General features: G+C 47.2%; 2 protein-coding genes across 13 annotated transcripts in view; one reads left to right on the forward strand and one right to left on the reverse strand.

Moving 5' to 3' along the window:
• Positions 1 to 20,426, reverse strand: part of LOC111077086 — a 63,719-nt gene extending 43,293 nt beyond the window's left edge. The window contains exon 1 of the mRNA XM_022371230.2: positions 20,343 to 20,426. The gene's annotated coding sequence lies outside the window, so the exon portion shown is untranslated. The remainder of the gene's footprint in view (positions 1 to 20,342) is intronic.
• Positions 1 to 24,904, forward strand: part of LOC111077081 (PDZ and LIM domain protein Zasp) — a 56,985-nt gene that overhangs the window by 2,993 nt on the left and 29,088 nt on the right. For all 12 annotated transcript variants that reach the window (XM_022371216.2, XM_022371215.2, XM_022371217.2 and 9 more), the window contains exon 2: positions 11,773 to 11,899. In XM_022371216.2, the coding sequence (XP_022226908.2) occupies positions 11,789 to 11,899 (111 nt within the window). In that variant the 5' untranslated portion in view covers positions 11,773 to 11,788. The remainder of the gene's footprint in view (positions 1 to 11,772; positions 11,900 to 24,904) is intronic.

The following is a 24,904-nucleotide window of genomic DNA, read 5'->3' on the forward strand; positions in this document are numbered from 1 at the left end:
CGCCACAATTTCTGAGACATTCTGCAACATGAAAATACATACCCGAGATATTTATTATTAATGATGAAGTGGGGGGCTCTAGGTCGCCAAACGACGGCAAAGAAAATATAGAAAAGAAAGAAAAAAATTATCTTTCACTTGGCAGTCGTCGCGCAGGCAAATGCTTGTGCGATTTTCTTGGCTGCTCTTTCTAGTTTTTCCTTTTCGTTGATCTATTTTCGGTCAGGCTTTCGCTCTCTCTGTCACTCTCTCGATCTCGATCTCTTTTTCTCGCTCGCTGATATCACGTATGCGCAGTGAATGCTCTCATTCTCCATTTGCCATCCAGCAGTGGTCTGTGATGTAATTCTACCAATATTCCTGAGGGTTCCTCATCGATTGTTTTGGGGTTAGAGTTCAGTGAACCCCTTGACCACCATCATCACTCACTCGACGAACCAATCAATCACTCAGCCAATGCACCTTTGTAGAGCTCTACAGAAAAACAGTTCGTCACCCTCCCAATTAAAGTGGGGCTGTTCAATCGAATGCTCAAAGTGATAAGCCCCGACATGAATGGGGGTTCCATAAATATTTGTGAGCTAATGGCTACTGTGCAAGATCTACTCGTAGACAGTGCATGAATGAATCGCCCTTGTGTTTGCACGCCTTTCTGCCATTCAGCCTTTCATCGCGTTTATCAGTTCGTGTCGCAATTAATTATCAAGTGGATCGCTTAAGAACTCTGCCTGCTGCTGCTGCTGCTGCTGCCTGCAGTTGGGGATCGTAAATTAGGGCCGCTAAGGAAATGTTGCAAAGCTCATTAGAATGCCACAATCCGACTCATTCTCGACTCTCGACTCTCGAGTTCTCATTCACATCCTGCTTCCCGGCAAACAGGCTGGAAGGGAGAAATGAAGGCATTCCCCGAGTGCGTGACAATATTTCATGGCTCGACTTCGTGCAATCACTATATATATACATATACGATTTATATGTGTGTTCTGTACTCGTATTGCAATAATCAGGGGACTCTTAAGGGGGGGGAGACATGCTCTACATATTTTCAAACAGCTTTGCGTATATTTTAATTAGTGCTCCCCTCCGCACCAGTCGCCACTCCCCATTGCATTGGCATTTTGCTTTTGCAGAAAATCATTTCTCAAGAATTTAACCTTCATGAACTGTCGTGCTAGGTTGTTGCATGCCCCTCAGCGCGCTGAGGCATGCATATATTGTATTTCGCAGTGAAATTTCAGGGTTCGTATGTCATTCACAAACCAAAAATTGGGCGAAACAACGCGAAACAAGACCGAAAGACAATAATTAAAGAGCATTCGAAACGAGCTCGATAGGAGTGGGAGAGCGAAAGAGTGCGGAGGTGGAGGCGGAGGTATACAGGGTGTTTCGTGGCTGCAATGACCTCATTCGGTCTGATCTTGATGTCTCCTGAAAATCTACGCTTATTTGAAACATTTTCTGCTTTCTAGGAATGAGACAATCTGAGAATCACTATCAAGAATGGGGGAGTGCATCGCCTATTCCTTTCCTATACCTTTGCACCTGTAAACTTTCATCTCGTTTGGGAAATCCTCTCCGATCCCCAGCCCTGACCTTATCTACTCGCAGATGCAATTGTGCCGTTTATCTTTCGCCATCACTTAGTCACTTTCCAATACGCAACGAATATTGCCAGATTTTCGGCTGGCACACTTTCGCAGAGACAGAGAGACGCGAAACCACGAGACGAGAGGCGGGGGAGTTACACAATACGAGAGTATTCGAGTATTCAAGTGTTCGAGTAGCAATTTGCGTAAAAGTAATCACGTATCCGACGCCTCGCAATTATATAACCGCAATGCGTTCAAAATAAACACCCACAGACACAGACACAGACAGCGACAGAGACACAGCGCAGGCAGAGATCCGCAGATTCCACAAAGAAAAAGAAGTGCAGACACCAGTGTGTCCGGACGCGGACTCCACTTGGGGCCAAATGGAGCTCTCGCACTCGCTCTCTTTCTGCACCACAAACGTGACTGGCAAACAATTTTCAGTTTCATCGCCTCGAAAAGAGCCACAAAACCCATCGCGATGGCCAGTGGATAGCGGGGGATGGGGATTGGGGATTGGGGCTTGGGTTAAGTGGTTTTGCAGCGACGCTTCGCTTGGGGGAAACCCGCATCCCCGAGTGGAGCCGTCGAGAGTCCCGCTTTTGTTTATGAATTTAACAAACCGAAAATATATATTTATTTTGGCTAAAACGCTGAACAAATTATAATTCTCATGCGGCGCGCGGTCATAAATCACAACGTGCAACATTTACGTGCATTTTATTTTCAGGGGGAGGGGGGAAATGGTTTCCCAGGCAGAAATCGAGAATTAATTACCTCAACATTTGCCGAGCATTTAAAATGTTTATTGGGGAATGTTCGGGGGCTGTCTAAAAGACATTCCATTCCAATTCGATTTTCATTGGAAAAATATTGTATTTTGTATCAGAAACCTATTTTCGTTGGCCTTACCTTCCCACAAGCGCCCCCACAGGGCAACCGGACTCGTATTTATTTGCTCAACATTTCGGATTTCGGTTTTCGGTTTTCGGTCTTCAAACCGAATCTATTTCGATCGACAACCGAAAAAGACGTCAATGCCAAAGTCAGAAATTTCAAAATCTGATTGACGACAGCCCCAGAGGCCCCAGAAGGCACATTCAAAACGAAAGCGAAAGCAAAAGTATCTCAATCTGAATCTCAATGAAAATTACTGTGGGGCCGAGAGCCGCCATCCATAACCTTACCCTTGCTGACCCTGGGCAGCAGCCTTCTGCCGAGGAGGAGGAGGAGGAGCAGAGATCTTTCTGGGTGAACCATTAATAGAGGGGCGACTGCAGCTCGGATTACGTCGTGTTGCTGCTACCCCCAAAGAGATGGGGAAAGCGTAGGAACAGCCGCATCGGACACTCGAAATAGTTTCGTTTCGTTTCGCTCCGAGATGATATTTTTAAGAACCCGAAAGTGACACTTGTCCATGTCCATTACGACGGATGACAAATTGTTTGTTGAGGCAAACATTTCAGATGTTTAGCATTTCATTTAGTTTCTGATTAATACGTATCCAAAAGATGCGATGCTTACACAGAGGAGGAGCAAAATGGGGAGCCACACAATGGGGGCAGAGGGTAGAGGGCAGAGGCATGTTTCGACAAATTCATTCGAGTGTTTCCAATGTTCTCAGAATGTTCGCTGGATGCTGCTGGCAGGCCAGGAACCGGGCCGAAACGAGTCCGTCCGTCGAGTCGGGCCCAGCACTTTGTCAGCCTTAATTGCAGCACTTTGTAAAGTGTCACAGCGACGGAGTAAAACAAGGGGGAGAGCCATGAAGATGTGGGGGGATGTGGGGTGGATGGGGGCATGCAACAAGTGCCTGTGAGCCTCCTCCCAAAAATGGAGCATCGCTTTTGGCTATTTTCAATTGAGAATTGTAGCTGCCATTCCAGCGGAAGGGTGGCATTATCTTCCTCTACCCCTAACCACCAACTAGCGAGGGAAATTTGCATTTTTCGATTGCATTTCGGTTAATCGCATTTTGTTAACCCATTAAAGCCTACCAATTATGCACAAAAAGGTAATTACAAACAGCGGAAAACACACACACAAAAAGCGAGACAGAAACGGGAAACTGGAAACAGAAAGAGAAAAACAGGAAGAGGGGCAGAGGGAGAGCAGGGGCAGAGACGTAGCAGTCAAAGAGAATGGGATAGAAGAGGAGAGGAGGTGGGAAATAGTTTTCAATTAATTGCATTTTGTTCATTAATGTTAAATCAAATGGCAAATCAATTCCAGACTGTATCTGTTTCTGTGTCTGTGTTTGGGTCTCCGTTCGATAATCTTGTTGACTGCATAATGAGCTCCAATCGAGTGGATAAATATGATAAGCGATAGAGAGAGACGGAACTAATTAATTCTGAGAGAGATGGAAGGAATATCTCTCTCTAGATATATAATATATTTCACATAAAGAGCAATCTGTGATATATTCCAAGAAATCTAAGAAATCTTCTAATGAAAGAGATATAGCATCTCTCCTTCAGCCTCTACAGTGTGTATTTTTCTATGACAAACAAGGTAAAAGATATCCCAGTTATCAGAGTTCAGAGTGATGTATAGATAAAGCTAGCTATGAAGATAATGTGATGTTCTCTTTCGCATAGATAAGTGATACGTTTCTCTTAATTCACTATTTTTCTACTTTTATAGATCTCTCTTTAACTTTTTTGTACTTAAAGCTATGATTCCCCATCGAAACTGATGCAAAGTTTAAATTAAATTTGCACACAAAATCAAAATCCCATTCAAAGAGCAGATTGACGTGCCTATTAAATTGTCATTATCTATGCTACATAATGGAATGAAGAAAGGAATGGGTAGGGGGTTAGACTCCACTTCCCCCCCCGGTTTTATGTACTTTGTGCGGCTAATTAAATAAATGCGCTGATAATTACGCTTTATTAGCTCAGAACAACTAATATGGCATTAACTATTCCAGTGACAGATTTAAAATTATATTATTTCGTTCGTTTTTATTTTTTATACTCGAACTATTCCCTGATTCTGGGTTTTCGCACCGCACCGCACACATCTATTTGCGTTGGTTTTAATCGCATTGTTCGTTGGAGAAGAGAGCAGCAGAGTGCTGCTTTGTGCAGCAAGTTTAATTTATGGGATTTGGTTTTTTGATTGTTTTCTATTATATTTAATTACATTTCGCCCCCAGAGCCTCCTCGACCCCTCCCCTCCACCGTATCCACTATCGAAGGGTAAATAATGTGATATCCGGGCCATATTTATGGCGACATTTATCGCTATGCTTTATTTCTGCTTTTCAGCTGCTTTAATTCCGTTTACTTGTCGTTATCGAAACTCGACACAAAAAAACAGTACAGTACAACAGATCCCGAACAAAGAAAAAACCTCGTCAGAGAAGCAGAGCAGAGCGTAGCTTCTGTTTCGGAATCTGCCGCATTAAATGCACTTTTTTTTATATACAATTTAATAAATATTTACCCTGCCATATGCCATATGCCAGCGACCACATTTTGCATGACTGTGCACCGACCGACGGGGCTCTATGTTTGCTCCACGGCTCAGAGCTCTGGGCTCAGGGGAATTTCCCCTCCCGCAACAGAACGGGCTACGAGTAGAAGTTAAATTGAGTTTTAGGCAGATCGGTGGCGGGGATAACTATCTCTGATTGAAATGCGCATTGAATCTCGCTCATCGCGAAATATTAATCAGTTTTTGCTGCCCGAATAATTATAAATCCTATACAGGAAAATCAAATTGCCGCATAAACCCCGCCGACTGGGCTTACGCACGCAGGAGGAGGAGGAGGCGGGGGGACTCGTCTATAGAATTTGCATATTTCATATGCGAAAATTCATATTTATGCAATTACAGGCAAATATTTGAAATTGCCAATTGGGGAAAAAGTTTCGTAACAACAAAATAAAAACCAGAGAAAAGGCTTAAAGCGAGTGACTCGGTAGGAAGATACCCTGTAGTCCGCAGGGGCATCTAAGGCAATGGTTCATCTCACAGCAATTTATACCTGTACCAAAGCGAACTATCAAATGGGGACACATCTGAGGATAATTTCCCTTCTTCCACGGATCAAATATACCCTTGATACTCTATGGGGATGGAGGGGGGTACAGTATAGGGTGGAATGGGGGTCATAAATCTACCCTCGATATGGAATTATTTCATCAGGGTTGCATGGAATACTGTTTGCGGAATTCGGGACGCAGTCAAAGGGAGGATTACAATGTGGTAATGAACTTATCCCCCACCTGTCGACCACCAGCTGGGTTTCAGCATGAGCCCCCCACCCCTGTCACCAAACCCTCTCCCAACAAAATAGACATGCAAGCGATTCGTGAGCTGTGTCTGTGTATCCGACGTGCGAGTGTGTGTTTTCCATTCAAAAAAAATTGCCACATTCAATGTCACTTGCATTCTTTTGGTGCACTCTCTCTCTCTCTCTCTCGCTTGCTCTCTTGCTGACAGAGCACTTGCAAAGCAAAGCGCCAAAGCGAAGAAAATAATCACAAAAGGAACTGCAAAAGAAAGCAACAACAACAAGAATATGCATGACAAAGTGTCACTTCTGTCAGCTATTCCATCTCCCTCTCTTTCTCTCTCTATCACCATCTCTTTCTGCTGTTGAGTGTTTTTGTGCCTAGTGCAAAAATATTAAAAATATCAAACAATCAGACAAGAGGAATGTGTGTTTTCCCATACACGTACAGTCGCGGTCAAAAGGCTAGCACTAGCCACTAGTGTCTGCTTTTGTCTTCGTTTCCCATAGGACTAGTCCCTTGAAGGTCCAAATTAAAGCGCTCTAATGGTTGATTGCTTTAAATTCCTTCACGTTGCTTTTGTTTTTTATCACGCTAACCTCCACTTTTCCTTTAATTTTAGTAGAAAAGAAAACATATTGGCACTGCTATTATTTTGACTGTATGTAAGTACAGTTGTGCATGTGAATGACAAGCCAAAACAGAAGTTTCCTTGTTGTATTTTTTGTTCGCTTTTCTTCTGGGGCTGCTGACGTGCTGCATCTCTTTTTTCAAATACTCAAGTGTTTTGATGCACTGACAGCTGCAGACATCTCTACACACATATCTACTGATGTGTGTGTGTGTGTGTGTATGCATGTAGGTGTAGGTGTGGGTGGGGAGTGTGGGAAAACTTTTTTCCGCGCTTGATAAGCGCCGTGTATGGCAAAAAGTCGTCGAGCCGTTGAGTTACGCCCATTTAGCACGCGCATTGCATTAGACAGCCTGAAGAGCAACAGAGTTAGCAGGGGGGCTGGAGGGGCTGGAGGGTGGCATGTCCTGGCAGCCGCAGGCACGAGCGCACACATGACGTCACGTCACGTCACGTTGCATCAGTGCAGGAAGCCAGTCAAATCGAAGCGAGTGCGGGGTATCGACACAGAGCACACCCTGTGGTCTACAGGGTACTCTCTACTCCCCGCAATCAAAAATAAACTACTCGATCAGTGAATGTAATCTGAATACTCGTTCGAGGCTACGGAATTCTTTCCTCACTCCGATCTATGGCCCATACACGTATGCCCTCAAGTGAAACTTCCTTTACTGCTCTCCCCATGCGTGTACCCTTTCTCCACTACAGGGTACACAGAAATCACTCGGCCCTCGTCTGAATTTTAACAATCCCCCACTCTCTCGCACTCTCCTGCTCTCTCGCTCTCGTCTCCCTCGATCCCCTCTGACAACTTCAGTTTCACTCAGCAGCAGCAGCAGCCAAAGTTTAGTTTTGGCCAGGCCAACAAAAGCGCGTCAGGCGCACAAAAAACAGCACCAAAGAAGAAGAAAAAATAAGTTTTCGATGGAAGAAATGGGGGAAGAGAGTCAAGAGAGAGGAGTGGTGAGGAGAGGGCTGAGAGAAAAAAAAGCGCTGAGCAGTTTGAAGTGTACGTGAAATTTGCATAAATGCGAAATCAACGCGTTCGCTACTTGGCGCCCCACTCCCCTTGCGTTGCCGTTGCTATTGCCGTTGCCACCCCCTGGGGGAAAGGAAACTACAGACCAGGCCATGCCCCACCAGACCAGAGCACTTTGCCACACATATGGCTGTATAGCTGTATAGCTGTTGCTGGGGCATTTGCATGGCTTGTTATTCCTCGACAGTTCCTCGACTGCGTTTTTTCCACTCCTAATTCCAGCAGTCCCATCCAACTTTTGCCTGTTAGTGGGTGAATGTCGGCTGCGGCTGTGCCTGTGCCCGTGGCTGTGGCTGTCGCTCTGGAGCAGAGGCTTCTCACTTTTGTTTGGCCCAAAGAGCCAAACACATCAACAGCAGTTAGACAGCAACAACAACAACAACAACAAACCGAATGGATGGCCATGTGTGAGGGTGACGAAGCTGTAGATACCCTAAAAGATTCATCGCTGATCTGTTTTCTCTGCGTTGCCAGCATCTCTTCAACATCAGAATACCCTCGTTCGAAGGGCATTAACATCTTTGAAGTAGTTTCTCGCTTCTTGGGGTTTTGGGTGCCACTCGACTCGACTTGGGGGCAGCAAAATGGAAGATGGAAGCTGCAAACGCTGTAGCTGCCTCACTCGAGTGCCTTTTAATGAGCTGTTGGCCATGCAGTTTATTAATGTGCCGAGAGGAGGGGCCCGGCAAGAGGCAGACACAGATACAGCCGCAAATGCACAACAGCTACAGGAGGAATTTGTTTAGAGTTACGCGTAGATTGTGCTGCTCATTAGGGCTGGGCTGGGCTGGGCTGGGAGGAGGGAGAGGATGGCCAATTGATAAACATATTCAGGTGGAAATTGATGTGCAGCCAAGAGTAAACACCCGAAAAGTAGGGTACAGAAGGAAAGTACACAGGCCACTTTAGGGTAAGGGAAATCTCCATGAAGCCACAGCCATGGCTACCGTATGGTATGGCCGTTCGTCTAGCAGAAGCTCCACTGTGTATTTTGGAAAGCTCTTTTCGAACTCCATTAGGGAGTGTCCATTTGGACACTCAGATGAAGCAGGGGATATTTGTACGTACTCGTTCGATGCTTCGACGTTTGTTGAGCAGCGTGCGAAATGGCCAAATCGAATCGAATTTTCGACCCCAAAACTCCGCAAACTCCTCTCCTCTCTACTCCCTTCCCTACTGTTTGTATTCTCCTCTCATCGACCACCGTTCACCATGACATCATCTGTGGCAGAAGCAGTAGCAGCAGCATCATCATCATCATCGACTTTGACATCTGATGGTTCCACTTGGGTTCGGGTTTTGGTTTCGTGGTTCGCTTTCCTTTTTATATTCTTTTGTCTGCTCTTTTTTTCGCTGTTTTCTTTTCTACTTCTACTTCTAGTTCCATTTCGCTGTTTCCACTATTACTGTTGTTGTTGTGAGGGGTGAGGAAAGAGGAGGGGGAGGAGGGAGAAACTACTAATGACACGAGATTCAAAACTGCTTAAGATAACGGAGCAGGGGGAATGGCCCCTTAAAAAGTTTTCACTTCGTGTGTGGTGTAGGGGGTGTAAAAATCAATTTGATTCCTCATGAGGTTGGCCGCGTTGCATTTTGGCCATTTCCATAATGTTTCCATTTCCAGCGGCAGGAAATCGGCTTAAAATTTCTCACTCTCTCCCTCTCTTCCCCTCTGCCTCTCCCACTCTTTTGGCCACAATAACTTTTATTCAATTTCTGCGAATTTCAGTGTTTTGCCATCCCCTACCTCCCTCCCTCCCTCCCACCATCCAGCCTACCATCCACGAAAATGTGTTGGCCATAAATCTTTGGAATTACCGCATGCAAATTGATTTGTTGCTCTCGCTCCTGAATCAAAAATGCAGTCAATGCAGCGCAGAGGAAGGGTGTGGTGTGGCAGCTTGCACAAGGGGCATAAATAAATTGTAATTTGCCAATTGTGTGTATGTGTGCGTGTAAAAGTTATTAGCGACATGGCACCCGTATCGATGTCTCACTGTAGTGTTCCAGGAAATGGCCAACGCATCCCCCTGCCTCTCCCCTCCACTGACTCGTTATTAGTCATGAAGCAGCCATGGGGATTCGGTGGCCAACCGCCCAAAATGGCCCAGGGGCCTGAGGTTTGATTTTGGTTCCGGATCCACTGTCCACTGTCCCTTCAAATAATTTGTTTGCTAATTGTCGATGGCTTATAAGGGAATGGAGACCCACTACCCACTCCAATCGACAGTTAGTATCTACATATAGCTGACTCCTAGGGAAAACACATGCATTTATTCAACATTTATTGGGTGGGATCTCTGCCGTGCACTCTGCTCATGTCACTCCCTCCTCATGTCTATCCTGTCAATGGGTTGTCAGCCGCAAAGCATCCTTTGGCCAAGAGCATTTGAGCCAGTAATTAGCCAGGAATGCTACAGCTTTTACTCCTCCTCCTGCGGAACGTGTTCATCCTGGCACTTTCGTGTTGTTGCGCTTTTCCTTCTTTCAGTCGTCTGGCACTTTGAATCTCTGGCTTTCTCTCTCTCTCTCTCTCTATCTCTCTGAGCTTTTCGCATTTATTTAATATTTTAATTAAATTATTTCTGTGCATGTGCATGCCCCACACATGGGTGGAGGGGTGTTTGGAGGGGGGAGGGTTCGCTGGGGCGTCTAATGGGCCAACTTCATGGGGCACAAAGTATTTACATGCAAATGCCGTCAACGTGTTACGGCCTCTGCCTTGGCCTGAGCCTCGAACCTCAGAGAGCCTGGACTCCTGGAGTCCTGAAGTCGGAGCTGGCTCTGCTCCACGGAACCGTAGCTCTGGCTCTGGCTGTTGGCTCTGGCTGTGGCTGTTGGCTGTAGCTCTGTTCCATGGAGCCATTACCACCCGCACTTAACGTTAATTAAACTGCTGTGTGTGCTAAAATGTCTCTTTTCCATATGTGGTACTCTCGCATCCGCATCTCCCATCCCCAGTCCCCCATCCCCCATTCCACATTCACAAGCCTCCTGCTCGCTGCCAGCTGCTGTCGTTTTAATAGCTTAATGTAGTTACTTCCACTTTGAGTGTCTTCCACATGCTCTTCCACAAGCGGAGCGAAAGAGAGCCAGCCGCCAGCACAAAGAGCAAAAGAGAGGGACATATGGACATATGGAAAGACAGAGGGAGAAAGGGAGAACAGACGCAGCAGCAAATGTGTCTTTGCTAATAAAAAACACAACACTCAGCAAAATTGTTATGCAGCAAACTAAATCAACAGACACCCCTCATACCCTGTATAACCCCACCGCCCTGCACCACACCACCCTGCAGACGCACATACGGCGTACAAATTACAAAGCTATGAGGGACAGAGGGCCAGAGGGCCAGGGGCAGGCGGGAAGCCCATGTAAGCCACACTTACAACACGGCTCGGCTCCCAGCATGTGCCATTTCGGTGGGCGCTTGCTTACAGGACTCACTGTGGCCACCGCCAGGCCAGGCCTCACTGCAGATTGAAGGGGAGTGGGAGTACCAGGGGGAAGTGCAGGGAGTACGAGTATCTGTGTGTGCAAAAAAAAAGGGGCGATATCTAACAAAGTTTAACTCGTTTTATGTCGAGTGCCCTCTAGTACAAGACCCGGGGGAGAGGAGTGCTCGACCCTTACAGCAGAAGGACATGCAGGAGGAAGGATATACATATGTACCTACATATGTATGAGGATATAGAAATGAAAAGCTATCAGAGCAAACAGAGATTTATTCTGGAATGATTCTTAGGACAGCTTCTTCCTAGCAGGGGTCTGCCTTAGAAGCCATTTACAGGGCATCCGACAGGGCGACCCCTCCTCTGCGTGGCAGACCCTTGCAGTCAGTGAGCTGAATGTTTGGGCACACTCTCTTGGGAGCTTTTCTGCATACGAACCTGCCACACAGGATGGGGGGGAAACAGGAGGCAGCTGCAGCTGGCACCCAGAGTGTAGCACGAGTCCCTGTCCCTGGTGTCAACTGGTGTCTGGGACTGGTGGCAGGATTAGCCTGGACATGGCTGAATAATGTCTTTATTAGTCGGGCCCCCCCCCCCCCCTCCCACACCACCAAAAAAGAGTAGCAATCTCGGACTCCCCCTGGTCACTGCCTTTCGGTATTTTTTCGTGTGTGTGGGTTTCTGATTTCATTAATTAGTCGACGTACGTGATATCCAGTGTACGCTCCGTAGCAGCATACGCCGTGCAGACATTATTATTATTTACGCTATTTATTCCCCTCTTCCCCTTTTCTCACCCTCTGTCTTACAGTCTGCGCAAATAGAAAATGGCCCAACCACAACTGCTGCAAGTGAAGCTGTCACGTTTCGATGCCCAGCCCTGGGGATTCCGGCTGCAGGGCGGCGTGGACTTTGCCCAGCCCCTCCTCGTGCAGAAGGTAAGTGCCACATATTCGTAACACCACCAAAAAAAAAAAAAACTAAAATATACATAGAATAAAAAATATATTCTCGGTTATCGCAAGCGATTGATAAATGGCATTTTGGTGTCCGAAAAACGAATGCGGGGCCAAAAACGCGTGAAAATTCTTTTCATTTCGGGGCAGGAAAAATATGGAAAGCGAGCGGGAAAAATTGCATATTAGTTGAGCAGTTAATTTATTTATGCGTTTAAGTGCTTCGCTTTTCGTTCAAAAATAAATCCGCGGCTATAGGTTTTCGCTCTTTTTTATTTTTCTCTTTTTTTCATTTTCCGTGCGATTTTTGCGCACGTTACCCACAACAAATGAGTTTTATTTTTCCCATTTTCCAACAAATTTCCGCTCGCCAAACTAATTTGAACACAGATACACCGACACACACACACACACAAGCACACACAAACACTCATAGATGGTCGGAAAACCAAACGAAATTTGTTAAACATTCATAAAAGATTTTTGAACAATTTTACATTTGTGGCGACATGCCACACAAATTTCTCTGCTAAATCATTTTGACAACTTTATGAGCGCGCGAATATATCGAGGAGGGGGTCTATTACAGTACAGTACGTCACACGGCTCTAAGGCTGCTTGGAGGAGCTGATCAGAATCGTTATGTTTTAGATGAAGGCCCAGGCTTCCTTTACCTTCTTTTCTTAAAGTACTCTCATAGTTGGTTTTCGAAGGGTTCCGCTAAGTGATTCAGTATTATTAATCACCTTTGCAATGGTTCTCCTTATTGCAAAGCGGGTGTAAAGTGAATTCGGGCACGAAACGAGGAACGGACTCGAATGAATCATACAACCATGAGTCCATAGAGCGCCCTATCATCGCCCTGACGCGGAATCCACAGTTTCGTTTCTGACTCAGACTCAAACGCAGACCCATTCCCCTCCCCGTCCCTCTGTCCAACATGTCTTATCAGAAACCAATGTCAGGGGGGAGAGTGAGGGCATATTGGGCGTATTGTTCTCGTCATAAATAGAATTTCTGCCATCGGAATGGTATGCGCAAGAGAAGGGCAGGCAGGCTTTGTGTTTGTGGGGGGCATTGCTGAAATTATTGATTCAGAGACATATAGAAATGTAGGTAATTGTCCCCATTCCCGCCGTTTCCCTCCCCACCTTCCGAATGTAGAGTAAATGCTTTGCTGCGTTCCAAATGGAACGTGAAACAGAAATAAAACACACAAATTTCTGTGTTATTTTCTGTTATGTTCTGTGTTCTTTTTTTTTCTGTTTGCTTTGGCATTACAAATGGGTTCCACACGGGATGGTGGGGTGGGGGATATTTAGGCTAGTGGGCGTGGCACGTGCTAAATGCGCAATTTTCTATTTTAACAGCTGTTTTCGGTGTCAATGCCGCCGACATGGGGCCGCACTCGCACTCCCACTCCCCGCAGAGATATGTATTTAAAGAACAAACTCGTACTAGAATGGAAATCCATTTAAATTGATTTGTTCCGCGTCATCCATCAATTAAAATCAGACACTCCTCGACGCCTGCCGCGACGTCCTGTCCTCCAATTAGTGGCATCCACATCCACAGAAGCGGCATGCGTCCGTCCCTGTCAATTAGCCAACGAGCACGAAGGCCGCAAACAATGTTGGCCAAAAGTGCATCAGTCAGGAGAGATTTATGCGAAAATCACAAAGCATCAATTTAACGCAATTTGAACAATTTGAAATGGAAATATTTATGGACTACACGAGTCCCAGTCCCAGTCCTCGGGCATTGTTTGGTTTGTCTGCTCATAAATCGCAGTGCCAGGGCCAGGGACAGGACCTTCCCTGAACTATCCTCTATGCTGGCTGACCTGTCAGGGACAGATTCGCTGCCATCGTTTTTAGAACACTTCAAGCTCAATTGAATTGAGAATAGCGCACTTAAGCAGCATCCTTCGTAAGGAAGGAATGCCGTTTCTGCGTAAAAACTTTTCTCGTAATGAGCTGCTGCGTTGCCAGGACACCAGGACTTCAGGACACCGAGTCCTCTGCAGCGGAACTCTCGACTCAAGTCGGCTCAAACTAAGCATTGCCACTCGGGGCGGTTGGGGCGTGCACCTTGACAACAAATCATCCTCTCAGTCATCATCAGCATCCAATCATGTCAACTTCTTCAGCTCTTCAGCTGGCGGAGTCCTTTATCCTCCTCCTTTCATCTGAGGAGCAAGCAAATTGGTTGCTTTAAACGCTGCCACAGCTCATCAAGATGCAGCACACGAATCCCATCCCCATCCCACTCTCATTAAACCACAGCGAGAGAGGGAGAGGGGTCCGCCAGGAGCACATAAAAATAAGCTACTGAGCTGCTTAAATCGGATTAATTTATGATTTCTCGCTGGGAGGATGTGAGCAGCTCAGAGGAGTCGTCCAGTGTTCACTTCCAATCGAGGACATGGATGGAACCGCTTCGAACCGCTATGCTCTCGAAATGAAGTCCTCTTCCTGTTGCTCTCCGCCTGTCTGTCAGTCGTCCTGTGCTGTCCTGTCCTGTGTGTGTTATAAGCTTTATGCTCGCGGATTTCCAGCCCGCCATCAGCCCACACAAAGGGAGAGTCCAGTCAGTGCGAATGGGGAGCAGAAGCCACGTTTATATTTCATTATCAAGAGCAGAGTTCGTTTTGGGGCCAAAGCGAAAAAACAGCGTCACACAAAAGGCCAAAGTCAAATAAAAGCGAAAGCCAAAGCCATAAGCTCCATCCTCGGACTGTGGAACCACATCCGTACAAATAATGGAACAATAAGTAATACAAAAGCGTAAATTCGGTTTACTACAAATTTGTGCTCCGTGGCCAAAGAGCACTCTCGTCCACAGTCCAATAAAAAATAGCAACCAGCGGAAGGAGGACAGTCGGATAGCGACAGCGACAGGGACAGCGACAGGGACGGCGGCATCAGTGTCGGCTATTAGCCAACTTAAAGTCTAGACAAGCCGAACAGGAACGGGCGGGCAGGTTGATCTCCCGGTGAGAGCGAGAGAGAGGGAGACCAAGGACAGTGGATAACAAGCTACTGACGGCATCCAAGGCAACCGACGACGGCTTTCGGATGGCAAATCCAACTCACACATACATACACATACATACACATGTGTACCCCCCACTCGACCACACCCATTTCCTGCCTCTTAGTCTGCGTTTTGTTCATGCAAATCTGTTTTCGGCTGATTTGTGTACCCTTAAGTGAGAGATTTATCCAAGAGATATGCATCTTGAATGCAGCAATAATCAAAATTTAACAAATGGCAGATTATCGCACTGCAAGAGCAACGATCCAGTAAACCAGTTCCAACGCATCGACAGATCTTTGGCTTTAGCAAGGATTAAAAACGCCTCAAGGGTATCCACAGTTCGGGTCGCCGAAGTAAGTTTTCAGGCATTTTTTTGTGGTTCAGTTTCGTTTTGGTTCTGTTTCTGCTTGTTTTTCGGGCTTGTTTGTTTGGATTCTCCCGGAATCTGCACCCCTCTGCTGGCCATTAATTATTTGACTGCTGTCTGGGGCTGCCTTTGTGTCCGTGTTTGTCTTTGGCTCCGAACTATGCAGAATTCATAATTCTGCTCTTTGCATACCCTATTCGGGAGAGGCCATATCCCTGTAGTTCCGTTTCAGTGGATTCTGCTTCCATCGAGGGTATCTAGGGTGCCTGTTCCGCCAGCACTTCCGAATTATCCCTCGCTTTGATTTGGGATCCCTTGTAATTGAATATGAGCATGCCCGACCCCAAAGACACCCTGTTGTTGCGGTTGCCGGGACAACATTGAATGCCGTTTGCCAGTGCCTTTGCTTTCAATGTACTTGCACTTTTATCCAGCCACAGTCGACCGCAGCAGGCGCCTACATGTCAACATAATAGAGGAGGCAGGAGGCAGGGGACACCTGTGGCACGTGGCAAGAGGCAATAGGCATGAGGCTGAGGGCTGTTCGGCAATTCCTGATGTCAAGACATCTCGGGCTGCGGTGGTTCTCAATTTACTTGGACATTTTATTAATTGCAACACAGGGCAGCAGCAGCAGCAACAGCAGCAACAGTCAAAAACAAAGATGCAGATACATGAAAACTGCATTTGTGCATTTGGCAGGAAAATGTACAATGTACATTGTTGTTGAATTTTGTGTTGCGGTTTTTCTCCCATGAGCAGGAGATTCCGTTGATTGAGATTGAGATCGAAGGAATGGGGAAGCCACAGAATTGCACTGTGTGAGGAATTGTTTTGGTGGAGGAGGGGAGGAGGAGCACCAAGAGTCTGAAGACTGAAGACCTGCCGTGGCTAATGCCTCAGTAATTATCGTTCGAGCGTTAATTGATTTAATAAACGGGTATGTGGCTGTGGCTCTCGGTTCAGCTTCCCGTGATTCATCTCTGTCACTCCGCCAGTCGTCCACAAAAAGCGTAATTGATAAAAGCTGAGGCACAAACATACATACATATGTACATAAGGGATATGGGATACGATACGATATCCAGGAAACAAGTGCAACAAAAAGGATAACCAGACAGTGATTAAGTGCCCGGCTCTGGATCTGGGACTGCACGGAGGATGCGTTGCATTGCGTTCCATTCTGTTCCGTCAGCGCCGTTGCCTTTCCGCATTTGATTGATTATCAATTTTCACCGGTCACATACGCTTTAAGGCTGTTCTGCCCCTGCCCCTGCCCCGTGGATGCCCGTGGACAAACCAATCGAGGACTGTGGCTCCACTTCCTCTCCAGTGACTGGCTGCCTCGCATCGCATTGCCAATTTAAGAGTGTTGAAATTTATTGAACAATTTTCTGCAACTCCACATTAACGTTGGTTGTGTGTCCACATCCACATCTACATCCGCTGCCGCTGCCGCACCAGAGACTGCAGTCGGGTGGTGGAGCTTCCGTTTTATTTCATGCCTCATGCCTCAGAGATGAGCAGGAAGCCTCGTGAGTAGCGGCACCCCAAAGCTCCTCCGAACGCACACCTCCATTGTGGTCATGGAGTCTGCCTCTCACGTTTGCATCGCTGCCCCAAAAGCAGGTACATGGCTCCTGCAACTGAGAGCACGAGTACGAGTATCTTCAGTCGCTTTAAGACTGAAGTTCACTTGCACTTCATTGCACAAATACTGATGCTGGCACGAGTATCTCGTTCTAAAGCCACAAGCTGGGGCCTCGAGCACGTCTTATTTAGATTTATCCTGCCTGCTACGCTTCAGTTGAGTTGTCGAATTCGTGCCTCGTGCCTCATGCCTCTTCCTCTCTGTTGTGTGTGTGTTGGATATCTCTTTCGGCCTGGCTGGCTGGCAGGATGGTGGCTATATCTTTAATATATTATTGAATATTTTGTGGCCTGGACCGGAAATTGTACTAATGTCTAGCCAGTTCCCGGGCATGCAGCCTGCCGACTGCCGCCTGCACCCTCCTTCCAGCATCCTGCTGCAGCCGCATGCAAAAGTCACATAAATTTGTTCTGCTTTTCCACTGGCGCTGCTGCTGCTGCAGCTTCTGCGGCGTCTCCTAATCCTTGCGCTCAGCATATTTTTCCCAATTGTTGTTTCTGACTGCACTTACACACAAGAAAAGCATTCGCATTCGCATCCGCATCCTTGTGCGGAGAGAAATGGCTCCTTCGGTGGCTGCTTGCGGGATGTGTGTGTGTGTTCGTGTGTGTGCTATCTGCAGCCGTTTTGTTGTCCTTGCTTTTAAGTTGCATGTCAGCGAGCATAAATCCTTCAGTGGAAAATGCTCGCTCCGCTGCACCCAGAGCAAGAGCCAGAGCCTGAGCTGCACACACGCTCGAGTTACGAGTCCCTTGTCCCGATAGCAAGGAGTAAGCACCGCTCGACTCGAGTCCAAGCCAAGGAATTATTGGCCCTGCTCAACTCGCTGCATTATGTGCGCCATAAATATTTATAAGTTCTAAGGTTCCCTTCCACAACAAAACGTAAACGTTTAAAGTGCTCAACGATTCGGCGGGGGAATAGTGCGGCTTGAAACTCTTTCGGGCCGCGATATTAGTCAGCTAATGCACGATACCTGCCCCACGGACATGATTCATTTGCATTTGGCTACCTGAAACGCCTTTGCCTTTGTCTTTGTTTCTGTCACAGTTTCTGTCTCTGTTTTCCCAATCCTCGAATTGATATCTCTGTCTGCTCCGGCTCTCCTCTGAGTCACTGTTCATGCATGTGGCTTTATCTCTCTCTCTCTGTCTCTCTGGTTCTGCCTCTGAGCTGCTTTCCACACTTGCTGGAGTCTCTGATTTAATTGTTGCTTAGTGGATTTTCGCAGCATCAACCCTGGCTAACGGCAAGCCAAGCGGAAACGGAAATTGCGCGCACACTTATCTGGCATCCTCCTCTGACTCCTGCTGCTGCTGCTGCTCCTGTCGGTTGGTTCTCTGGTTATCGCCGCTTCCTGTGCGTGCGTGTGCTAAAAGGATATGCCCGGCGCAAATTGCGTGCTGCGGCGTAATCGAAATAAATTATGAGCCCAACTTACATTGTGGCCAGCAACCAGGAGTGCCCTGGATCCTGCCCGTATCCGGCGAGGGCTTTTAGTGTCTTACTGGGGAGTAGCGATGCTCTGCTCATTCCCCATTTGGCGAGACTCAGACTAGATGGAGAGTGAGAGAAGTTTGTCTGGCAATTAGCTCCAGGTAATCGGCTGCGATTTAAAGCCTCCTGGACGCTGGACGGACTTGTCGCTAATGGCTGCATCATTGACATGACATATGCTGCTTGTATTATCCTGGCCATTATTTTATGCCTCGCTTTTTATGGCTCCATCTCTCTGTCACAGTCCCCGAGGGCATGCGTATTTGCCATGACGATATGTCATTGATTCTCAGTTAACGCAGACGAGCCTGAGACAGGGCCAGAAGCCGAGTGGGGCGGCATCCCCATGACAGCCATTACGGACCTATGTCCTTCCACAGACTACAGCTTCTGCCTCTGCTTGATCTGCTCCATATCTTGGTCCTGCTTCTGTTGTGTGTGCCATCGAGCGCCTTTGGGCCATGATATATTATGGCCTGTCTGTCGCCTTGTCTTGTTTATTTGTGTTATTTAGCCGCACAGCGGGGAAATGGGAAATGCCAGAATTTTTATTGTTATGACGCATATCTCGTGTCCGTGTCCGTGTCAGCCTGCACAGCATATCCCTGAAATAGAGACCTTCTTGATTTACTTGTGATTTATTATATCGACTGGGGCCTTCAATCTAAATTGATTGAATATTTACTAAACGTCTCCGGCATGGCCTTCTAAATGGTCCGCAGCTGCGGCCTGTCGCCATCGATCCAGGGACTTCCCCGGTCCTCTTTAGAGTCTGCTCGAATGTGTTCGGGGGGCGACTCGAAAGCCTCGAAAGTCTGGAAAGTCTGGAGAAAAAAGTCAATTTTGTTAATCAACACGAACGACTTAATCCAAATTGAATGAACTCGAACCTTGGTGCGCTGCCAAAGCGGATCAGCGACTACACATCATCACGGGGCGAAAATGTGAGAAATAAAAGCAAGCAAAAATTTACACATTTTTCGCATTTCCGCTCCAGCTCCTGCTAGGGATGCTGCTGCTGCTGTTGATACTGCTCCTCCACGTCCATTGCCACGTGCTCCTTCCTCCCTCTTGGCTGCGAAACATTTGCCAATAAGTGACTACGGCTGCCAGCAGCTATCCGAACCAAAACCCAACCCCAAACCGAACCAAATCGGCTCAAGGCTCACAGAGCTCTCAGGTGAGGCCCAGAGGCCGAAAAAAAAGCGAAAATTGAAAAACGCAGCTGCCAGGGCCATAATAAAGCCAAAAACCCAACAAAAAGCAGTGCCAGAGAGCAAGTGAATCGGTTTTTGTAGAATGGGCGGACAAGTCAATGTCTGTTTGTGTATGGGTCGAGGTGTGGGTGTGGGTGTGGCAGAGCCCATAGCCGGCTCAGCCACGCTTGAGGTGATAATGTAATAAGCACTTTTTATGACCCAACAGGATTTAGACCTAAAATTCCAGCCAACACTCGACGAGGGGGCATTGTTCTGTCTGGAAAGTTCGCTAGTTTCGACGACCAACAGGCACATCCGGAATGCCATGGCCACTGCCCACCCCTACTCCCGCTCAGGCTTCTGTCCTGACCGGGATTTAGATTTCTGCCTGCAGTTGTTTGAGCTCAGCCGAACATATTGTTTCCCTTTTTTGTTTTGGACAGGGCCAGGGCCACGACTGGGGACTACGACTGCTAATTGGTAGCATTCCCATTTGTGCGGGGCCGCGTGCGATGCATGTAAAAGGGATCAGTGCCATGTGTGCAGTGGAAAATAAAGGAAATGCCACACTCACCGCCTTCAATTTACTGGGAAATTGCAGCATCTCACCTACCTGAATGAAAAATTAGAAATTCTGTGAGAATTCCACAATTTTCAAATTTAAGTCCTTACCTTTCATGTGTCTTCCCACGCAGCAACGCACGCACGCACTCATCTATGAATGCATCCTCGTCATCATCTACGGATTTAGCTTGGACTTGCAGATTATATGGCACAGCAAAAAGCATACGCTGATGGACACACACTTGCACGTTTTATTGAACTGATTAACTGCACTTTCACACCAATTAAACACTTAATTCGCCGCAATTAGTAAAATTGCGCAAAACACAACTTTTTGGCGGCAGCCGATAACGCATATCGATACACTGTATCGATACTGGGGATGCGATTTGAGGCCCATTCAAAATGTGAGCGGGTAAAATAAAATTGTCGAATTAAAATTAAAATCTTTTCTTAATTGGAGCAATTATGTGAAATGTTCACAGTATGCAATAATTGATTAACAATAGCAAAAAGCTCTATTGGCTATCGATAAGCTCTTGAGGCGCCCATATCTCCTTTTCTGAATCTTAAACCCAATCTTTTGATATTTTAAAAAGTTTGCGTTAAGTCACCCGAAGTTATTTGGCTAATGCAGCCAATTCCACGCAAAAAAAGACCAAATTGAATCTTGGCCAACCATCGAATGGCATGACACGATCGGCGACCGAACTATCGATGATTTGCCTAATAACTTTTCCCCATCCGCAATTTCGCATTATTTTCGTGAATTTTTTTTTTTGTCTGCCATTGGCTCCATTAAGTTGGCCCATATGGACCAGTGCTTTCCTCCATTTAAGACTCTTAAATGATTAACGTCGCGACACGGCAGTCGCATCAAACGTAAAAATGCCCAGCGCTGTCATTAATATAAAAATGAAATTACCTTCGTCCCTGCCAGTCGGCATTAAAAATGGGGACAAAAAAGGCAAAAGGACGCCCACAATGTTGTTGCCTTGAGTGCGCGCATCATCAAATTGAAAAATGTCGACGATAGAGGAAAATGGGAAATCAGAGAGCAGTCGGCAGCCGGGAGGCGGAGAACAATGTGAAAGACAGGCGATTGAAATGGAAGGAAAACAGGTAAAAGGTAAGCTGCCACGCCCTGGAGCGTGCTCTCCTTGTTGTTGCCGGTTGTGCTACGGTTCTCTCCGATTCACCAGCCCTGCTGTGGACGCGGCCCAGTTGCATTGACAATCGACAAATGAGGAAAGATAATGCACAGCATTAATCTTGCTACCAGCAATTTGTCAGTGTTCCTCCAGGTCTCTGTGCCTGTCTCCCCTGCCTCATCTCTCTCGCTCTCTCTTTGAGTTCTCCAGTTCGACATGCCAAATGCAGTTCAAATATTGTGTGGCCTGGACAGGGATCGGATTGGGTCCGGGCGCACTTGAGTTTGCCCGAGTTTGTCCCTGTCCTGTCCGCTTCTAAACGTTGCTTTCATCAATTAATTTACAATTTGCCAGACATCCGTATCCGCATACGGAGTGGAGTCGGAGTAGCAGTCGCAGTGCAGTCTCCAGCTACCATCGATGTGCCGGACTGTTGCGGTCAGCGTGGGGGCTTGGCATACTTTTTTTTTTCTATTCCCCCGTTGGCCCAGTAATGGCCATGTCCTTGTTCTGCATCGCATCCCTCTGCCCCGCCTGATGAAGAGCAGCCGTAAATTGCATTGGTTTCCAACTTGTTGAAAGGCACAGAGCACAGGGAAATTGCAAAGAGTGAGAGATGCAGAGAGGGAGAGAGTGGTCGAGCGAGGGGCGACTTAAATGCTTTTCAATGTTTTTCCATGTGCTAGCTGTCCCGTTAGGGACTCACTTAAATTTGCTGTGTGTTAGAGCGAGCGGGCCGAGCCGGAGAGCGAAACCCAGTGGAGTGCCGTACCCCGTTTAATGCTCACAATTTAGCTTTTAATTAGATCGGCAAATTTGTTTTCAAACCATTTTGTTCGCTCGTGCGGCCAGAGCATACAAATTTCCAACAGGGGACACGCTCTCTCCTGTGACTCCTCCGTCTCCGTCCATTCCTCCCACCCTATTTCTGTGTTTCTTTTACTGTCCCTGCACGTTTGGCCATGGAATTAGAGTGCTTACGGTTTTTCATTTTAATTGTTTTTGTGCGGCGAAGGCGAAGTGTTTGTCCGTCTTTCTGTCTCTCTTCTCCAAGTATATTCCACAGACGGTAAGGCAGTGCGAGGGAGAGAGTCCTAAGGCAGGGTATCTGTGGAGCGGGTCTGCCTTACCTTCCACCTAATTTACCTTGTGTCTCTCTGTCTGTCCTTTTTCCACACCCCCATCCTTGCGTATTGCTTCTTCGCCGTGTCGCTGATTTATTTATTTCTATTTGCCGTTATTTTTTTCTCTCTTCTTTTTGCTTTTATTTTCACGAGCGCGCAATTGCGGTCGTTTTGCTGCCGCCGCCCACCCTCTGCAGCTGCCGCAGAATCTCCTGCTATGCTCCTACCCCCCTACCCTTCTGCTGCACTGCTGTCTGCGTGCCATGCTCTAGTTTTCTATTTTTGCCTTCCCCCCAGACGTAACGGCAACCTTAATCACGTAATGATTTTGAGCGAGCAAGTGAGTGAGAGGCGCGGGTGTCCGAATTGTGTGCTCTTCTTCTTCTTCGTCCCCTTCTGGCATCCATCCTCCCCCGCCACGCCGCTTCAGCTGTTTGTTCATTCATTTCGGGTTTGTTGCTGCTGTGCTGTGCTCTCTCCGGCATCCGCCATGCCATTCTGTATTTCGCAATTGGCACAAATCCCGGCATTCGCTCAACGGCACAGCTAATGGCTAAATGCTGAGCGCTGAATGCTGTGCGGCGCTAATTGAAATTACATTTCTTAAAGTTAAATATTTAATTGAGAGCTGCCAAGCCGAGCGAGGAGTGGAGAATGAGGCGCAGAGTGCTTGAGTGGATGGCTTAAAGCTGTTTGATGAGAGCATTTAATATGAGCGTAAGCTTTAATTGGAAGCTGCTGCTCATTTTCCTTTTCCATACAAGATCTATCGTCATTTCGGTGACTATTCGGCTTTCTTTTCTACTAGTTTAAGGTCTCCCCTCCTCTCCCCTGTCACCAATCTCTGGCTGAATTGTTTTTGTGCCATGTGGATCATTCGTCATTTCGGTGCCTTTCATGTCCGAGTCCCTGGTGGCGCGCCTCGCTGCGGCTTGTTGCATCCCCATGGATGTGGCTGCCACAGAAGAAAAACAAAGACAGCCGCTGCTGTTGCTGTTGCTGTTGGTACTGCTGCTGCTGCGGCATGCTTAGAATTCTCGACACGAGCGACAGCGAAAGCGTCGCCAAATCCTAATTGCATTTGTCTGATTGGAGTAGAGGCAGAGGCAGTGGCAGTGGCCGTGCGGCACTGTGGCAGTGTTGCAGCTGCAGCAGCTTCTCTGGTGTCTGCAGTCATACGAGGCCTATCCACACGAGACTGTAGATGGAGCTGGATCTGATGCTGATGTTGAATACGAATCTGTTGCTGATGATGATGCTGATTCATTAAATTGGTTCCACTCTGCCGCTCTGCCACCCTGCCCCTCCTTGGGGTCTTATGACAGGGAACATGTAAATGCCATTTACTGTTTCCATTTCGATTTCTGTGTCGTGTCTGTTCGGTTCTGTTCTGTTCCAGCCTCTGCCTCGCCATTGTCTTGTCATCCCCATTGTCAGCGGCTGTAGCGAGGGGCCTGGCAGGGCATGGCAGGGCAGGGCAGTCTTTTGGCTCAATTGAAATTCCATTTAATGTAATTTGAGTGCCATCATTCATGCCTCAGATAACAGTGGCAGACACATCAGTGGGAGAGACAAGAGACAGGGATAAGGAAGAGTGATTTTTGGTTAGTCCGAGATTACGCTTAACACGATTTCAGGGCTGTCAGAATTACGTTCGGCCTCTGATTGATAGATGGATCGTCTTCCAGGAACATCTCTCTCTGTCCATCTCTCTCTCCCCCCTCGATCAAGCCATCAGGCACATGTGCAACACAGTGAAACATCAAACAAACGCGTTGCACAATCGTATGCCCCAGACACAGGGAGTTTATTTAAAGGTTTGACCCAAAAGAAGATGCAGGCCAACACGAGACTGGACCTGGACTGCTGCAGAAGCATTTCGACACGTTCGTAAACAATGCCCCGAAACGGACAGTGGAAATGGGAAAACGACGGGGAAAACAGGAAAAACACACACGCACAGTACTCGTTCGTCTGTTGCAATATAGTACACAGCATGCGGCAGACGGGAAAGTTTCACAATTTCCCTCGCCACACAGCACACAGATCTTGGGGATTCCCTGGCAACCGATTTTGGTCTTCATTAGAAATTTTCTCGTGGCGTGGAAATATAATTTATGCATGTGGCAGTGGCAGTGGCACAATACACAAAGGGTTCCACAGCTCAGTGTTCAGGGTTCTGGGTTCAAGGCAACCGCAGCAACAAGGACCAACATTGACGCTGACGACACTAATTAAAAATGTTGGCCAACCCTTCGAAGGGCTCATGCGGCGACTGACAACAGCAGAAGCAGAAACAGAGGAGGAGCAGTCACAGCCAGAACCAGAGTCCGTGTGGAGGCTGAAATTGAAAAGCCGACTAAGCTCCCAGCTCCAACAAAATCCGCTAAATTCA

Source organism: Drosophila obscura, unplaced genomic scaffold (assembly GCF_018151105.1).
Source record: "Drosophila obscura isolate BZ-5 IFL unplaced genomic scaffold, ASM1815110v1 contig_151, whole genome shotgun sequence".
NCBI classification, from domain to species: domain Eukaryota; kingdom Metazoa; phylum Arthropoda; class Insecta; order Diptera; family Drosophilidae; genus Drosophila; species Drosophila obscura.